This window comes from Notamacropus eugenii, chromosome 5 (assembly GCF_028372415.1).
Source record: "Notamacropus eugenii isolate mMacEug1 chromosome 5, mMacEug1.pri_v2, whole genome shotgun sequence".
NCBI classification, from domain to species: domain Eukaryota; kingdom Metazoa; phylum Chordata; class Mammalia; order Diprotodontia; family Macropodidae; genus Notamacropus; species Notamacropus eugenii.
In genome coordinates, this window is record NC_092876.1 from 238,902,160 (window position 1) to 238,920,585 (window position 18,426).

Genomic DNA, 18,426 nt, shown 5'->3' on the forward strand with positions numbered 1-18,426 from the left:
GAGCATAGCCCCAGATTACTTTCTAGAATATCAGAATCAATGCCTAGTTACACAAACAGTGCATTAGTGTGCCTGTTCTCCCTTCACCCCCCTACAGTTGTTGTTTTTCTTTTTTTGGTTATCCTTCCAATCTGATGGGTGTAAAGTCAAACTCCCAGAGTTGCTTTACTTTGCATTTCTCTAATTATTGTTAATTTGGAGCATTTTTCCTTATATTTGTTAATAGTTTGGATTTCTTTCTTTGAAAACTGCTCAGGAAACTCCAAGACCCTGTGTTTCAGAACAGTTACTTATGTGCATTAGTAGAGTAAGATTCCTCATGGAGAGGATCCTATACGAATGAAGTAACAGGTTGAGACCAAAAGAAGCAATAAAGTAGCAATTCTTTTTACCTTAGTTTACATTTGTTTGCTAATTATAACATTTTTTTCAGTCAAGAGAGTTTAGTTTTTAATTTAGAGGTAGAAATTGAAAACATGAAAGCATGAGGTTCAAAAAAAAATATTTTAAAAGGAGAAAAGAAGAGGGACTTCTGTATTTGATAAGTGAAGAAAAGTCTTGTATTATGCACCAGGGACAGTCAAAAACTTTAGGAAAGAGAACGAAATAGACTGTCCTGGAAAAGGAGTCCAGATAGATAAGCAAAGGGTGTGAATAGCTGTGAAAGTTATTATTGACATCTCAGCAAGGAAGACGTTACTGACCTTCAACATTTTTAAGTGAATTAGTGGGTAAAGAAACCAGATTTTAAAGGATTAGGTTAGAGGAATTGAAGCAGCAGAAATCATCAGCATTTTGGGAAGATCATTAAGAGTAGGTGCAGAGGAGCTAGAAAAAATGAAAATCAATCACAACTCAAGGGGAAAAGGAGTCAAGCAATGGCTTTTCATGGTTTTCAGACTTAAGAAGTAGAATGAGCTAAAGAGAGAATTAAATATGAACAATTAAAATTTAAAAATCTATAAAAATAATTGTACAGTTTTGCATTTGCATTCTTAAGGATGTGCAAATGCTTTATCTTATCTCTTGGTATCTGACTAGCAATGTTGATTTTTAATAGTAAACTGGCATTTTGCTTGTTTTTGAAAAACAGGTGCTTCACTGCTAAATTGTATGGCTGGATCTTTTCATATTGTTTTGACAGTGCTCACATAAAGTGTTTTGTTTTTTTCTAGAACATACATATTTTATTTTCTTGCCATAAAAAAGACATTATAATGTGCTACTTGCTCGAACTGTGCCTATTCTACCAGAAGTTTGTTTTAGGAAATCATAATGAATGACAATTCTCATTGGTTTACTCTGCTTCTGCTGGTTTCTAGGCCTTTTTGCAAATGTGCGAGCTCCCCATCAAAGTGGTTTGTAGAGCAAATGCTGAATATATGTCTCCATCTGGTAAGTTCTGTGCTCTTTTAGCTGTACTAAATAAACTACTAAAGAGTTAATAATATTCATGCTGGATCCAGACATGAAAACAGAATATCCTTTTAATGCCTTTGTATTTTTTGAACTATCTTAGAGTTGGCTATTATTCAGAATTATAAAATCAACTTTTGTTTAAACTTAAGAATCTTATGTAGGATAGTAATGCCTACTCATTTAAATTAAGACCATTTTTAGAATGCTGTGTAAATTGCTACAAAAAATTAGGTTTTAAGGGAGTGTGTAATCTTGTATTTCTACCCCTAAATTCTTCAAATCTTCCTTGTCATCTTACATTTAGCCCTTACACATAGCTCTTTCATCTTCAGAACATTTTGTAAATATTAATCTATGCATGACTTCAGTTCTACTGTTTTACAGATGGGAGAACATCAATAAGTAGGGTAACTAAAATGACTTGCCATAGATCTTAGGTGAAATAACCAATTGAAAAACTCATGGCTACTAGTCCCATCTTTCTTATTTCTTTGAATTCTGAGAGTACGTTTGTAGATTGTAGGTCTCAAGATGCAGTTATATGAATATTGCTGCTTTTCTGATATTTTCATGTCTGTTGTAGTTTGAGATATAAAATGACAAATATAAAAATAATATATGTCATTTAACATGCCATTACACAGCATGGGCTAAGTAATTTTAGTTCATTTAATTTAAAAATATGGTCTAGTGTAGTGCTGTGTGCTCTCGAAAATAAACAAATTCCAAATGCTGTTGACATGACTATTATAATACTGGTTTTGCTATGGCAGTAATCATACCTAGGTAGAAGTATCTCTCATGAATACCTCAGTTGGTAATAACCAACTGATGCAAATGTGTGGCAGTGCTTTTTGGGAAATGCAGTATCCTATCATTGTAGAGACAACTGAATGAAGTGTGAAATATGATTTCCATCCCAAGTGTAGCAATAAAATAAATAAGATGAGGGGGATCACTTCACTTTCTTTCTACTTCAGTGTTCCACTTGAATACCATCTACATTTATAGACTTACAGCTGTCTGCTTTAGTAAGATTTGCACATTTAACATGTAGCTTCCATGTTTTTATTTCCTGAAATACTCTGTGAATTAACAGTAATTTTTAACATCAAATCTTAGATATCTTTAAGCAAGTATTTTATTGAGCCACTTGTATAGACACAATAATAAATGTTTGCATGCTTATGATCATGTACGGTTTACAAAACAATGTCCTCACTATCTTACAAAGTTGATAGGGCAGCATCATTATTTCCAAATTGCAAGTGAGAAAACTGCACCTTTAAGAGACTAAGTGGCCACCTTCCCATGTTCGTACAGTTTGTTCTTAAGGCAGAATTGGAATTCAGATTTCTTCACTTTAGGTCCAAAATTTAAGAGAATAGTTTCTCATGCATTTTTATTATTATTTTTCCATTATGAAAGGCATTGTAGTATGGGTGAGGCAGAGGGGCTTGTGTGTATGACTCTATCTGTAACTGGTCCTTGGGGCACAAATTCCAGTTGACCTTTCCAGGACAACTAATGTTTTAAAGATGCTAACATAGGATCTCATATAAAAGACGATTGTACTGGCAGCTAAAATTAAAATCTTAAGTAGGAAAAAAATCTTGAGAAGCCATCTAGTTCATTCTCTTATTCCTAAAGAAGGCTATACTTTATCTTGATCTGCCCTTTTTTAAAACAATTTTTTGAAAGACAATTTTCAGCTTTTTGAGTTCCAGAGTTTTTCTCTCCTTCCCTTCCCCCTCCCTAAAATGGTAAAGCAATTTGATACAGGTTATATATGTGCAATCAGAACATCTGTCCTTTTAAAGACCTTTAAGAGGGATGCTTCCTCAAACTTCCATGGTGTCTTGATCTTGTTAACTTTGCACAGAAATGGAGGGAACACTTAAATAGAAACCAAGGCGAGACTGGCTCTTACTTTACATCCTGTGAAAAGCATGAAACCCAGAGTTTTCTTTTGTGAAGAGAATAATTCAGACAGTGTCACATGATTGGTGACAGGCAACAACAGCCTCGGTGTGCAGATGTCAGATACCTGCCAAATAATCAGGCCATAGCTTTGTTTCCAGTTCTAAACAAAGCTGGTGGTGGAAAATGTAATGTCGGATTTCAAATCACCCACGTATCCTTGGTCATAATTATTGATCCAAATTATTTTTGTGGCAGTGATAAAAAATTATTTTTTATTTTAAAATTTAGCACACTGGAAAATTACTTTCAGTTTAGCCTGTTCCTAGAACCCTTTCATTCATAAATTATTTTCATTCATAAGAGTCAGAAAAGGATGTGGGGTATTTATAGCTTAAATTAGTATAATCATTTTCAAGTAAGACACGATAAGTTTAAGAAAAAAGAGGTAACGTGGTATTGAGTAGAAATGAGAATTTTTTTAAGATAAGATTTATAAAATGAACAGGAATGCCAGACCATTTCCATGTACTGGTCACAGTGGAAGTATGTTCCAAATAAATCTATTGAGTTGTAGTTCAAAAAGGCCTGCATTTCTTTTGTAATGCATTTTATGCTGTGGATGCAGATGAGGCTTTTGTTGGTGCAGTGCACCTCATCCATTACCCTTAGGCTGACTGTGAGCTGGAGAGGAGCAAATCTATTGAAAGGGAGCATGAAGGAGCCTGCTGTTACTGTGAACTCTGTTTGAACTAGGTCTGACAGCAGGTTTCATCCACTGGCCTTTGAGGCAGACTTTTTTTCATTTTTGGTAAATATTTTGCTCATATGAATTCTAATGCTATTATCTAGGTTTGATATGCATTGAAATAAAGTACTAAATGTTTGATGTGGTGGTCAGTTTTGAAAAATCCATAGCAACTCTCTCTTCCCCTCACCTCCCTGCCCCCAACACCCACATAGGCAGAATATATTGTATTATTCGGTTCACAGATTAATAGACTTTGACAAAAGTGACTATGAGACATAATAATAGAGTATTAAAAATAAATGATACTAAATATCCTTGGTACATGTTTCAGTGATTTAGAATCAGTAGAAATTTTAAAATGGAAGGTTTTAAAAATGTCTTTTAAATCATACAAAGAATACTATCAGAACATGACTGTATTCTGAGAGGATTTATTGCCAATATAGTAAATTATCTTTTTATTCTCTCTTTTTTTTTTTGAGATTGCCCTGTATTTCTGAGTACAGGTCTTCCCCAGTGATTTGAAGTACTCTTAATTTCTTGGATTATAGTAATCTGCTAGATTGCCTAGGAGAAGGAAGAGAAGGTGCTGATGACAGTAATACCAACAACAACTAGCATTTATGTAGTGTTTGAAGACTTGCAGAGCACTCTATATGTGTTATCTCACTTGGTCCTTGTTACAGCACTGGGGGACAATGTGTTTATTAAACTTCATATTTGGGGACAAATGTAGCCTTTATCAAAAATTGATGAATTGGTATACATTTTTATGGAATTCAGAATGCGCCATTTTAACAAATTTGTTTATTAATGCATTAATTTTTTTCATATAAATTTTAATTTACTCCAAAAGAATCCTTTTTTTTTTTCTCTACAGGTAAGGTACCTTTTATTCATGTGGGAAATCAAGTGGTATCAGAACTTGGTCCAATAGTCCAATTTGTAAAAGCCAAGGTAATAAAAAAGATATTAAATGCATTTGATCACAGTTATTGTTAAATGAGTCATTCATCATTCTTTAGCATGTCTTAACATTTACATTGATTTTAACCTAGGTTTATGAAATGTCAATATAAACTAGTGAGGAAATTTTTCTAAAATATTAATTTTTTTCCTACTATAAATTATTGGCAAGTGGTAGTTTGGTAAATATTTTTCTAACTTACCATCACTTACAAGAGCTTCAGTAATAAAAAAATATTGAAATATTACAAAATGTCAGATTTGCTAACTAGGAGAGTTAATTTATCCTAGTTATTTCACCTTATATTTACTCAGTTTGGATTGTAAGCTGTATGCATGTTTGCTGTTGGTTGGCTCCCAATTCCATTAAGAATACAGCTCTAACACATCTTTGTATCATACTATTATTTCTTGGCAACAGGTATAGTACTTTTAGAAAAGATGCATTGTATGCTTAAGCCTTAAAATTGTAGCTAATAAAAGCCTTTGCTTCTTGCATTCTTGACCTTGTAAAAGCATCATTTGTGCATTAAGCAGTATGTATTTATATTTAGTGCCTTGACTTCCATTTGTAAGTACACTGAGCTGCCTTATAGGTGAAATCACCTTTTAACAAAGTTTTCTTTCTTTATTTCAGTTGCTAAATCCCTTTGGATGGCAAACCAAGCAAGATTTACTTAGAGTGAATTCTAGCCTATAATGAAGTATTATTAACAACTTTCCCAAGTTAATCTAAGGATTCAATAACCATTATGATTTTGTTTTGTTGAGGGGGAGGAGTAGAAGTAAATGAAAAATGAAAAATTGCATTGTGGATAGATTTGACATTTTGGCAAATATAAGCTATTGTAGTATTTAAGTGACTTTGCTATGTTCAGCTAAAAGGTACATACTATGATGGGAAAGTATCTGAAACTAATTTGCATAGTTGTGCATCAGTGAATATAAGGTTTTTATTCATGGTGTCATTTTAAAAATTTTACATCCTTTAGAAAGGATTTTGGGAAATTAATATAATAGGAAAATAACTGGAAGTTTTAATATAGTTTGATACAATATAATGCTTTGAAATTTTTTTTAATTCCCTTTAGGGCCATTCTCTTAGTGATGGGTTGGATGAAGTCCAAAAAGCAGAAATGAAAGCCTACATGGAATTAGTCAATAATATGCTGTTGACAGCAGAGGTATAATAAATAATAACTTTGTGTGGTTTTGTGTAAGAAGGTAACTGAAAATATCCTTATTTTCCTGTTAAAAAAAAAGTAATATCTAGTTTGTTTAATTTTAAATTAAATGATGACAACAGGTCAGGTTTTGAAAAATTAGGTCATTTTAAAATTCCTGTAAGCTTATTATTATTACTACTAATAACAATAGTAATAATGGCTCACATTTATGTAGCTCCACAAAATTTGCAAAGTGTTTGGTTTATAAAAAGTCTTGAAGTTGTTCCTCTTTGTGAAACCTTCACTGAAAAGTTGATGAATATGTTTTTGCATGTGTTATAAAGTCCCAAGTGTGCTGTAATACTAGTAACAGTAATGGTATTTGTGCAGTCCTTCACAAATATTATCTTGCTTTATCCTGATACCAGCCATAGCAGACAGGTACTCTTGTTATCACCATTTTACAAATGAGGATGGGTCACACAGCGAGTGTCTGAATCCAGATTTGAATTCAGGTTTTACTGACTCCAGAGCTGATATTCTATCTATTACATTAGCCAGTTGATAATCTAGAGGGCTATATTGGACTCTAGAGTAGACCAATACAGTCTGTAGGCAAGGCACTTGGGTTTTCTCCAGCTCCACAAATATCTTATTGCTTGACTTTGTTTGAATTTCTTAATTTTTAAAGAAATAAGCTGTTCAGTTTGGTATCACAAGTACAATTGCTATGGAAATTTTTTTTGTACAGGGTAGCACAGCGCTGTGGAAAGATCACTGGATTTAGTCAGAGGAGTTTGGTTCAAATTCTGACCTGTGTCACCTTGGGCATATTACTTACCTTCTCATCAGTAAAATGAGGGAATTGGAATAGGTGACCTCTGAGTACCCTTCCTTGTTTGAGCCCCTATGTTATCTTAAATTTATTTATAATTTTACAGAGATTCTTTGAGGCTTTCTTAAAAACATCTGTAAAGCAGTTTAAACTCCTTGGAGATGTGTTTTATGAATAAGAAATAGTTTTTATGAAGTATCACCATTGAATATAATGACTATTTAGAAGTGTTAGCCCAGAGGAAAAGCCCCACAGATGTAGCTTATAAAAACTTGACACATAAAAATTGTAATTGTAAGAAATCATTTTATTCATTTAGTTTTTCTTTGGTCTTCCAAAGTTTTAGTAAATATTCTTTTGTTCCTAGTTGTATCTTCAGTGGTGTGATGAAGCTACGGTAGGGGAGGTGAGTGGTTCTGCAACATTTATCTTAATTAAAATTTAATGAGAAAACACTTTTGCTCACAATTGCAAGTCCCTGCTCATAAATGAAACATTGTGGTTTATACCATTAGTGATATAGTTTTTCACTTACTTTAATTTTGCTTGCATATACATTTTAAGGAAGCAGTGTGTCATTGTTTGATGTAACTGGTTGTAAAGTACATAAAAGTTTATATATTTTTAAAGAGCAAGGTTTAAAATTTTAATTTTTTTAAAGATGGTAGTATTTGTTATTTTCCTATTCCTGGCAAAATGTTCAGTGTATACAAATAGAATCAGCTTTCAAAATAAACATTATTCCCAGAATTTTCTTTTTGAAAATAGCTTTTGTTTCTAGAAGTAAAATGTTATTTCTCTTTAAAAATTATTTCTTACCTAGATCACTCATTCTCGATATGGATATCCTTATCCTTGGCCTCTGAACCACATCTTGGCTTATCAAAAACAATGGGAAGTCAAACGCAAGATGAAAGCCATTGGATGGGGTAATAAGACTCTGGATCAGGTCAGTCCATTAAATACTAAAGTTGAAATCTCCAGTTTTCATGTATTTTATGATTATTTATTATATTTAAATACTAAAACATTGTAAAACAAGGAAATCATTTCCCATCATTTCTTTACTCTTTAATATAGGGTGTCCCTAAAGTCTTAGTGTAGTTTTAAGCTATTTTGGGACACTTATGTTAAGTTTTAATAGCTTAAATCTGTACTAAGACTTTTGGGACATACTCTATGTATTTTGACTTAGTCATACAACTTTGAACTTATCTTCCCCCTTCTCTTTGACTTAATTGACAGAAGAATTAGTAATAATTTTAAATACTCCGAGACAATATAATATTTTTAGTTCTTGTGTTAGCAAATGAGCTTTGTCCTTACTTATGGTTACCTTTAACCCTGTCCAGCAGCATCAGAAATAGCTGTTTGTCACAAGGAATGAGGATGGAGCAAAGCAAATCTATCAAAATGCTAGTGGAAAAACAACTCAGACATGTTCAACCGATAGACTAGATGTTTATACGAGATGGAAAAAGGCATCAAGATTGTACACAGAATAATATAAGTATATTCATCTATGAATAAATATTCCTCCTGTTGCTTAATCTAATATGCACATATTTGAAAAAACTAGCATTTACCTGAAGATAATATTTCTAAATTTTTGAATTTCAGTGTGTGGCATTTAAAGGTAGCCACCTCTCAAATATTCTCCCAGGGCGCTCCATATTATTAAACTATTATTTCTATGTTAGTGATTTGGATGGACCAGGGTTCAGGGCCTTAACAAAGCTGGGATTTCATTGGTGTGGATGCTTGCCTCTGCACTGACTGTACTTTAGTAGTTGGGTTCATTTAGTTGGTTTGTCCAAAAGATTGACATCCTCATTTGGTGCTAGCCTCTTGTGACTTAGCCAGGGTAGTCTTGTTCTGCTGCTTTATTTAAAAGTCTTTGTAGCCAGCTCCATTCCATAGGAGGATGTAGAATATAGTTTGGCTTAAGTTTTATAGATACAGACATATAAACACAAATGTATGTATGTGTATCTGTGCATAAGGTATGTTTCTGTAAATATATTTTCTATTCATATTTACATTTATATTGCTCCTCATTCAGAATTCCACTATAGAATATGATGTGAATGAATTTTTGCAGATAAAATGTCATTGCTTTGGTAATTAAAGCATTACTTTTCTGGGGGGTTTTGAATACCCTAGGTTTTAGAAGATGTAGACCAGTGCTGTCAAGCTCTTTCTCAAAGACTAGGAACACAGCCTTATTTCTTCAATAAGCAGTAAGTAATTTTATTTCCTGTGACTATCTTAAAGTATAGTATGTTGTATTAAGTTGTCTTGATTAATAGAAATGTTATAATGTCATCTATAGGTTTGGCTTATATAGGATAAAATTCTCTAATTTCTTTAAAAATAAGCTACAAATGTAGAACAATTATGGGTGAATACAGAAAATATTTTATTAACTTGAAGTTTATTAGAATGTGGTAGCACTTTTATTTAGTACAGAGCTTAAAGTATTCAGTTGAGTTTTTGTAAACATACTTTGGAGAGAGCATTTGGGTTGATGAAAGGCCTTAAAAATGAAGACTGATTGAAGGAACTAGAGATATTTAGCAAGGAGAAGAAAATAATTGGGGAGGAAGGTGATGTAGGATCAGATCCCTTCTATGTTGCTTATTGCTTGTGTGACCTTGGGCTAATCAGCCTTCCTGGGCCTCAGTTTCCTTATGTGTAAAACAAGAGAATTGCACTATGCGGCCTCTGAGATGAGGTCCTTTACACCTTTTAGGCACTGTAGATATTTTCTAGTCCAGCCCCCTCTTGAGGCCTACAGAGATTTAAATGACTAGTCCAAAGTCATTCAGGTGGGAAGTACTAGATCTAGGATTTGAACCCAGGTCTCCTGACTCAAGAACTTTCCCTCTTTCCATTATACTACTTTTCCACCCCACCTTTCACCTCTACCCCTCTCACAACTGTCTTCACAATTTTGAAAATAGTTCTGTCATGTGGAAAAGAGATTCACCTTTCTTTGCTTGGCTTCAGAGAGCACAACCAGGAGCACGTTGGTAGAGCATGTTGGCTTTTGAAACTTCCTAAAAATTAGTGATGTCCAAAAAATGGAGCAGCGCCTCCAGAGAGGTTTTCAAACCAAGACCAAAATGACTGCTTGTCTGATAGATTGTAGAGGGAGTTCTTGGTCAGTCACCTTGGACTTGGTGGTCTCTGAGGTCCTTTCCAACAGTGAGATTCTGTGAATGAGTAGGATATGTAACTCTTTGCTGTTTTTTATTTAATAGCTTTCCTATGTTGTTAAGCAATAAATAATAGAAAATACAATGTCCACGAAAGTATGTCATATATTCGAATTTTTAAAAGAATTGATTATAAAGTGAAATTAAAATGTTCTGACATAACATGTTAAAATGTATTCTTGATATATATGTAGCTTGATCAGTTAGCTGAGTAAAATATATTGTAAAACTGAAATGAATAAACTTTTGTACAAAAATGCACCTCTAAGAAGAAATTACTATTTGTTCTACCTTCTGGTAAAGCACAATGATGCTTTTCTGTACAGTGAGGTACCCCAGGCTAAGAAAAGAGTAGCCAGAATTTCTCATTGACTTCTTAAGGGATGAATTACACACACACACACACACACACACACACACACACACACACACACACACTCTCTCTCTCTCGCTCTCTCTGTCTCTCTCTCTCTCTGTCTTTCATGTAAATTGGAAACATTATTTTATTGCTATCAAAGCTTTTTAAAGTTTATGAAAGTGTTTACACAGCAAAGAAATGAAGATAAAGGACTACAAATTTAAAAATACAGATGTTATATATTTCATGTTTTACTGTAAAAGGATTTATATATATATATATATATATATGCTTTTTTTTTTTGCAAAGAATCCCTTTCTAATATAGATAGAGAATATAATTTTCTCTTTTCCCCACCTGAATTACAGTTTTAAAATATGTCATTATATCCTGGAGAATTCCATCACTTGGTTTTATGATCAAGTTTGTCTAAATTGAGTTAGTATTCATAAATCCAAAGGTTTGTTTTAAAATTCTAATTCACTGAATTTTTTTACTCTTATTTTTCACAGTTTTACTCTTTGATTATTAATGACATTTTTGTAAGTTGCATTTTCATGTATATATCAGACATTTATTTGGGAGACTCTATTAGTGTATGTGTCTATGTGGCCAGCCTTTAGATATTTAAAATATATAACCTGAAGCACAAGCAAAACAAGATATATGTTAGAAATAATAAAATGCAGTTTAGGGCCTATTGACCCTGAAGGAGAAAGGTCACAGAGTTCAAATTAAGAAAGCCTGATAGGTAAACCTACAGTTATGCATGTGGTTCTAGGGAAGAAAATCACTCTTCTTTGATTTTTACTATGCAATTCTTTCCATTAACTTAGTTCCCAACACAAAAGAAATGTATCCAAATGTTGCTACTCTGTAGTTCCTTTTCTTACTAATTTAGGAATTCTTAAGAGTTGAAAGACCCAGAAGGGGGGTGTATTTTACTGTTTGAAGGGCATCATTCTTCTTAAGGGTGGTTTTTGTTATTCACAGCATCCTGGTGGGAGGTATAGAGAACCATCCCAAGCAGTTTGATCCTTAGATCTCAAAGGAAAATAGGTTGATGATCAGAGATCAGTTGGCACTTGATTTAAGGGGAATATCAAGATATCTGTTTCATCATAATGGGGTACAATTATAATTAAATTCTTAATGATAGCTTTGGATTCAGAATTCAAAACAGGTATAAAAAAGGAAGGCCTGCTTTTAAAGAGTTGAAGGACTTTTGATGACATGAAAATGAATTACTTTTAGGAGCACTAGAATAATTTTACTTTAGACCAAGTTTAGACAAGCATATGTCCTCTTACCATCTCTAAACTAGAATTTCTCTTAAAGCATTAGTTCCTGTTGTGGAAAACCTGATAGTTTAGTGGCTAGATCACCAGACCAAGTTTGAGTTGTCAGTGTATTCTTATAACCCTACTTTTACCATTGACCGGGGGCCATAGGCAGAAGACTTTATTTATGCATTACTCTTTTTCCTCCATAAAATGAAGATAAATTTTCCCCTCATGGTGGCTATTGTGAGTGTTGAGTAAAAGCCAATGAAGCAGGGTTATTTGGGGCTGACCCAATTTCACCTCTGTATCATCTCTTATCATCTGTTTCATTCCTTATTTAATCTTATCACCTCAAATGCTAGGATAATCCAGGAGTAGATATGGCTGTTTCCTCAATAATTGCTAGAATTTGAACATATCTCTCAATCAACTAATCTCAGAGCTCCCATCCCAATTAAATTTTTGTTTTTACTTAATAAACTAGAAAAACTTTATTTCCCAGTAGTTTTACTCATACCTTTTTATATATTAAATCCCTTAAATCTCATGATTAAATAAGCACTAAAGTTACTTAGTGTACAATAAAGACATAGATAATTATTTAAATATTTTAGTTGTGAAATCATAGTTAGAGTTACCCCAAACCCCCATTATAACAACAAGTGACCCCTTCTGACACCATAGGCCTGTACCATTTAGTTCATTCAAGATAATGAAGTCTCTTCGCAAGATGAAGGTTCCAGTAGTTTTCATAAAAAAGTTATTTCTGTCCTTTTTTCTGGATTTTTTGGGTTTTGGTTTTTTTTTTTTAGTTTATTTCCAACCAAAACTGGAAGAGTATCTCATTAGTTCCTTTCAAACTCTCATTCATATAGTCTCTCTTCTTATTCCTCATAAAATTTTCTTTGTAGTGTTTCTCCATAAAATAACAGTTAAGATAGTTCAAGCAACAAAACCAGTGCAGTAAAAATTAGAAGGGAAGGAGGAAACTGGGGAAAAATTTTTATAGCAAGTTTTTCTGATAAAGGTCTCATTTCTCAAATATATATAGGGAACTGAACCAAATTTATAAAAATAAAAGTTGCTTCTCAGTTGACAAATGGTCAGAGGATACAAATAAGCAGTTTTCGGAAGGAAAATCAAAGCTATCAATAGCCATGTGAAAAGAATGCTTAAATCATTAATAATTAGAGAAATATAAATTTAAACAACCCTGAGGTTACACCTCATACTTGTCAGATTGGCTAATATGACAGAAAAGGGAAATGACAACTGTTGGAGGGGATGTGCGAAAATTGGGACCCTAATGCACTGTTGGTAGTTGTGAACAGTTTGGAACTGTGCCAAAGTGCTATAAAACTGCATAAACATAAAAACAGCTCTTTTTGTGGTGACGAATCATTGGAAAACTGAGGGGATGCGCTTCAATTACGGAATGGCTGAGCAAATTGTGGCATATGATGTGAAGGAATATTATTGTGATGTAAAAAATGATGAAAGGAATGGTTTTAGAGAAGCCTATGAAGACATGTATAAACTGATGCAAAGAGAACATTGTATACAGTAACAGCAGCATGATCAACTATGAAAGACTTAGCTAATCTAATCAATTAAATGATCCATGACAATTTCAAAAGTACTGGTGAAGAAAAATGCTATCCATCTTGATAGAGAGAGAACTGATGAACATTAAGTAGAGACTGAAGCATATTTTTCTTTCTTATTCTCTACATGGCTAATGTTGAATGTTTTACATGAATTCATATTATAAGGAATATTATTTGTTGCCTTCTAAATGGGTAGGGAAGTGGAAAGAGGGAAAAAATTTGGAAGTGTAAATTTAAAAAATTTTAAAAGATAGTTCTAATAAGAAATGTTTCTCTTCACCTACTTTCTTCATTTACTTTTATATAAATCAGAGTTAAATTCACATTATCTCTCCCTGATTCCAGAGGGTACTTATGGAATAACAATTAAAAACTATTACCCTCTTGATTTTTTTCTTTTTCAAAAAAACCCAATAATTTTATAGCCTTTGTAGGAAAGACTTTTGAAATAGGTATTATGCCAATAACTTTAATCAATTTAGAAAAGGAAAGAAATCGCTAAAGAAGTTCCTGCTATTCCAGCATCTGGGAAAGAGGAGAAGGAAACAAGACAGTGGGAAAGGAAAGAAAGGAAAAAAGAATAAATATCAGCAATTCTTTTGGTTGCTAAGGGCATTTTTTGACCATAGCAACTCATGAAGACTAGCTACTAAGCTATCAAGTGGTCTGTACACTTTGTTGGGGAGAGAGGAAGGATGCATTATATACCAAACATATCCCAGGGAATACCAAGTTTGAAAAGGAACTACACAGTCAAAAGGACTTGCATTGTAAAATATTGGAATAATAGAAGATATAGCAATATTAAAGAATGTACAGTGGATTATAAAAATATATAAGAAAATATTCGGGGCTTATATGTGATCAAGATACTGGGAATTAATTAATTTTGGGCATGATGATGAGGTAAAACAAAAATAAGCCCACACAATAAACATACTGTCAGGATGAGAGGGGAACAAAAGGGGAAATCAAGGAAGTGCAGGAAAGAGACATTTTGACCAAAAGAAAGGAAGAACAAAGTTAAGTACTATACTTGAGAAATTTTTAAGGGAGGCTACCTTTTTTTCACATTGTAGTTTAAATGTTGATATTTCAAGCAGCCAGTTAGAGCTGATGATGCAAGATGATGCAAGCTAAGAGAGAGATAAGATATATACCAGCATCTATAACACAAATAAAAAAAATTAAGTATTATGAGAATTCAGGGTCTGGAGAGATCATGTGTTTGGATAATGAGAAAAAAGCTTCATGGAAGAAATGACATTTGTACCTAGCTTTGAATGATAATTGATTTTAGCTGGCAGAAATGGGGAAGGTGAAGGCTTTCCATCCTTGGAGAATGTAGGCAAAGGCATGAAAGCAAGGATGTTGTAGAATTTATTGGGAAATAGCTAATAGTCAAGGCAGCTAACTGGAGCAGTGGACAGTGCTAGACCTGGACTCAGGACAACTTGAGACCCTTTATACCGTGTGACCCTGGGCAAGTTACTTAAACTCATTTTTCTTCACTGTAAAATGGGGATAGTAACAATACCTACCTTGTCAGGTTCTTGTGAGAATCCATTGAGATAATATTTGTAAAGTGCTTAGCACAGTGCGTGGCTTGTAGTAGGTTCTAAATAATTGCTTATTCCCTTCCCTTAGTCTTCTTCAGCTGAAACGTAGGGTATGTGAAAATGAGTACTTGAAGATAAGTCTGGAAAGCTATCTTGAAACAAGTTATATTTGTATGGCCTCCAGAATCTTTTTGGTAAATTTTCCAAGGATAAATGAGATATGTTTGAAAGGCTTAAAAATTCTTAGAAAGTGATTGCTTTATGCATCCAGGTTTTAGTCAACAAATGTTCTTTGGCAAACATAAAAATTTTCTTGTGTTTTCTTTAAATTTATCTGGTATAGAGAAGATAGAAGATAATGAGAAAGGGGAATAGCAGAGTATTGACTTGATTAAATGGTGAAAGACAAAATTTGGGTGGAAATGCACATTTTAGAAAGAAGAAAACTGGATGGAGCACATTGTATAGAACACTTTCTGAAATTAAGCAGTTGTAGAAATTGCTTTGATGTTTTGGGGTAAGATGTGGTCACAGTAGCGGCATACAAATGCGAGTAAAGTTGGTTTTAGTTTGTTTCGTTAAACTGTGTTCTGCTTCCTGTTTAAGTATTCTAAGGTAATTTTCCACAAAGTTGTAAAAAATATGTAACATCAGATCAATTTTTGTATATCATGTTCATACATAATTCAGCACCATTGAGGTTATGTAGATAAATCTTTCCAGCAATAATATTTTAGACATTTCAAATACATTTCCAGATCTTTGTAATTTGAAAACACTTCATATTTTTTGTCATAATCTTCACTGATCTTATAGGGTAACCCATTTTTGAAGTCCTTCCTATCAGGCCTGCAGGAAGTTGAGTTCAGCTTCCCTTGGGTTTGAATCTGTAAAGCAAAATGCTATGGTAATATTTTCAGTATTTGAGATAACTTCCCTCAACTTCCCCAGTCTTCTCTCCTATGCTTTTGTTCCCCGTATAGTTTTGGTTCTTTTCAGGGGTTAATCCTTTGTAGCATCTGTACCTTACTATCTCTCCTTGTAGCCCATTGATAAAACATTGCCTAAATTAGAATAGGACAGGAATTGGACCTTTGATTTCATTGTTATAGGGAACTCCCAGGTGAGGAAATGCCATCTACTGAAGTACCTTTTCTGCAACTTGTAGCTTAGAGCATTGCTGTTGAACATTTGAGATTAAATGACTTGCCAGATTACACAATCAGGATGTGTCAAAGGTGTGCCTTTAACCCAGATCTTCCTGGTTCTGAGACCAGCTCTCCATGTACTGTGGCATGCTTTCTAACTTAATTAAAGAGACCACTTGTTAATTCCTCATGGTCTCAGCTTTCCTCTTAAGCAAGCCTATGTATTTGATTCTTATCATTGCCAAATGAAGGTGGCACAGATAGAATACTGGGAAAATGTATGACTATATAGGTGCCTGTACACTGCTGATGTTGGTTCAGTGATGCATCATCCTTGTACACAAGGGATAACACGCTTCTTTGCTATTCAGAATTAATCAGGAGCTTTTATATTAAGGAATAGTATAATCTTTAGCACCAGTTATATGCGAAGGATATGGCATAGGAAGTAAATTTAGTCACAGTCCCTTAGAATCTTATATTGTAGGAGAGGAGAATAAGACACCAGCTGATAGCTATGATATACAATACTGTACTGTACTACATAAATGCATTGGAGAATTATAAAACCAAATACTTTATGAAGTCTGAGGGGACAATTCGTCATCAAGCAAGGAGATGAGGGAAAATGTCTAGGAAGAGATGGTGTTTGAACTAAGAGTGGAAGAGCTTTTGATGTTACATTGTTGAGTTGATTAAATGGTGAAAGGAACATTATTTAAGGAAGATATCTGAAAGAAATGACACTAAACGTGCTGAGAAAAGAAAGTTGGAATTAAGTCCTTAAAAGTGATACCATCAGAATAATACAGGACCTTTTTTGGGTTTGTTTTGTTTTTTAATGTTATGTATTGCACCTAGATTTCATACATATATGCATGTATGCATGTAATTGTTGATGAGTATTTTGCCTAAATTTATTTTCTTCCTTCAGGATAGTACCATTGCACAAAACAAGTCAAAGAACTGGTTAATCTTTTAAAAAATATACTACAAAGCAAAATAAAGTAAAATGTAGTCCAGTTTTGTTATGGTTTAATTTAAGGCGTACTTATTCCTCTCTGTGACTGACTTTGAATTGGAATTTGATTGTGTGTAAGGAAAGCTAAATAAAGAAGTCTGCCATTGTGACGTGTTAGGGTCATGAAGAACAAATGTTCATACTAATTTACACCGTAGTTTAAATCTGATGTTTAAAGCAGCCAGTGGAAGTATGCTAAGATTGATGTTGCAAAGTAAGATTCTGCATTTTGTCAACATTTTCCTTCTTTTTAGGCCAACTGAACTTGATGCCCTGGTCTTTGGCCATCTCTTCACAATCCTTACCACTCAGCTGACCAACGATGAGCTCTCTGAAAAGGTGAAAAATTACAGCAACCTCCTTGCTTTCTGTAGAAGAATTGAACAGAACTACTTTGGAGAAAATGGCAAAGGACGCATCCCCCTCAGGTTAGCATAGAGACTTGTTGGATTAGAAGTCTAAGTCTTAAATTAGGTTCAGCTTCCCTGATTGAAATAGTATCAGCATTTTAAAAATGAACAAAACTTTTAGAAGTCTCTAATATATAACAGACCCTTTATATATATTTTGTAGCCAATGTACACACTAAACAATTCTGAATTGCTCTGTTGTATTCCAGATTATGTTTGTTTCCTTGAAACATGTATGCTCATAAAAATAAAGCTTTAACTGTGATACAAATTTCCCCCCTAAATGCTGTCAGCTTTATGCATGTGGATTGAAAAAGTGCTTTAAGTTCTTCCCAAGGCAAAGACAAAAGACAAGACACTGAAGGTGATCTTACTGGTTAGATGGTAAAATTGGTCATGGGAAAGAAAAGGTCACCTAAGGACTGAATAAATAGACACTTGGGAAATCTGCCTGTTTATGAGATGTTTAGATCATATACTAGTTTAACATTTTGCAGAGTAATTGTTCTCTGAAATCATTTGGATGAAAAGAGAAACTTCAGAAAGTGGGTAAAGTAGATTTGATAAAGCGATAACTCTCATTTTTGACATTTACATCTGAGGACCATAGATTTAGAGCTGGAAGGGACCTCATATTTTGTTAAGAATTTTTCTTAATGATTTTTTTCCCCTTAAAATGACTAATCACAAAAGTAGTAGTGTGATTGCAAGAGACTATTAAGTATATACAACCTAGCGATAATTATGAAAATGGTTGAAAGTTTT

General features: G+C 33.5%; 1 protein-coding gene across 3 annotated transcripts in view; it reads left to right on the plus strand.

The window, feature by feature from the left end:
- MTX2 (metaxin 2) overlaps positions 1 to 17,932 on the plus strand; it is an 89,284-nt gene extending 71,352 nt beyond the window's left edge. For 2 of the 3 annotated variants that reach the window (XM_072612409.1, XM_072612410.1), the window contains exons 4-10: positions 1,323 to 1,395; positions 4,971 to 5,047; positions 6,148 to 6,240; positions 7,425 to 7,463; positions 7,881 to 8,006; positions 9,221 to 9,297; positions 17,506 to 17,932. In XM_072612409.1, the coding sequence (XP_072468510.1) occupies positions 1,323 to 1,395; positions 4,971 to 5,047; positions 6,148 to 6,240; positions 7,425 to 7,463; positions 7,881 to 8,006; positions 9,221 to 9,297; positions 17,506 to 17,689 (669 nt within the window). In that variant the 3' untranslated portion in view covers positions 17,690 to 17,932. The remainder of the gene's footprint in view (positions 1 to 1,322; positions 1,396 to 4,970; positions 5,048 to 6,147; positions 6,241 to 7,424; positions 7,464 to 7,880; positions 8,007 to 9,220; positions 9,298 to 17,505) is intronic. The other variant, XM_072612411.1, reaches the window with a different exon arrangement.
- Positions 17,933 to 18,426: the final 494 nt, after the last annotated feature.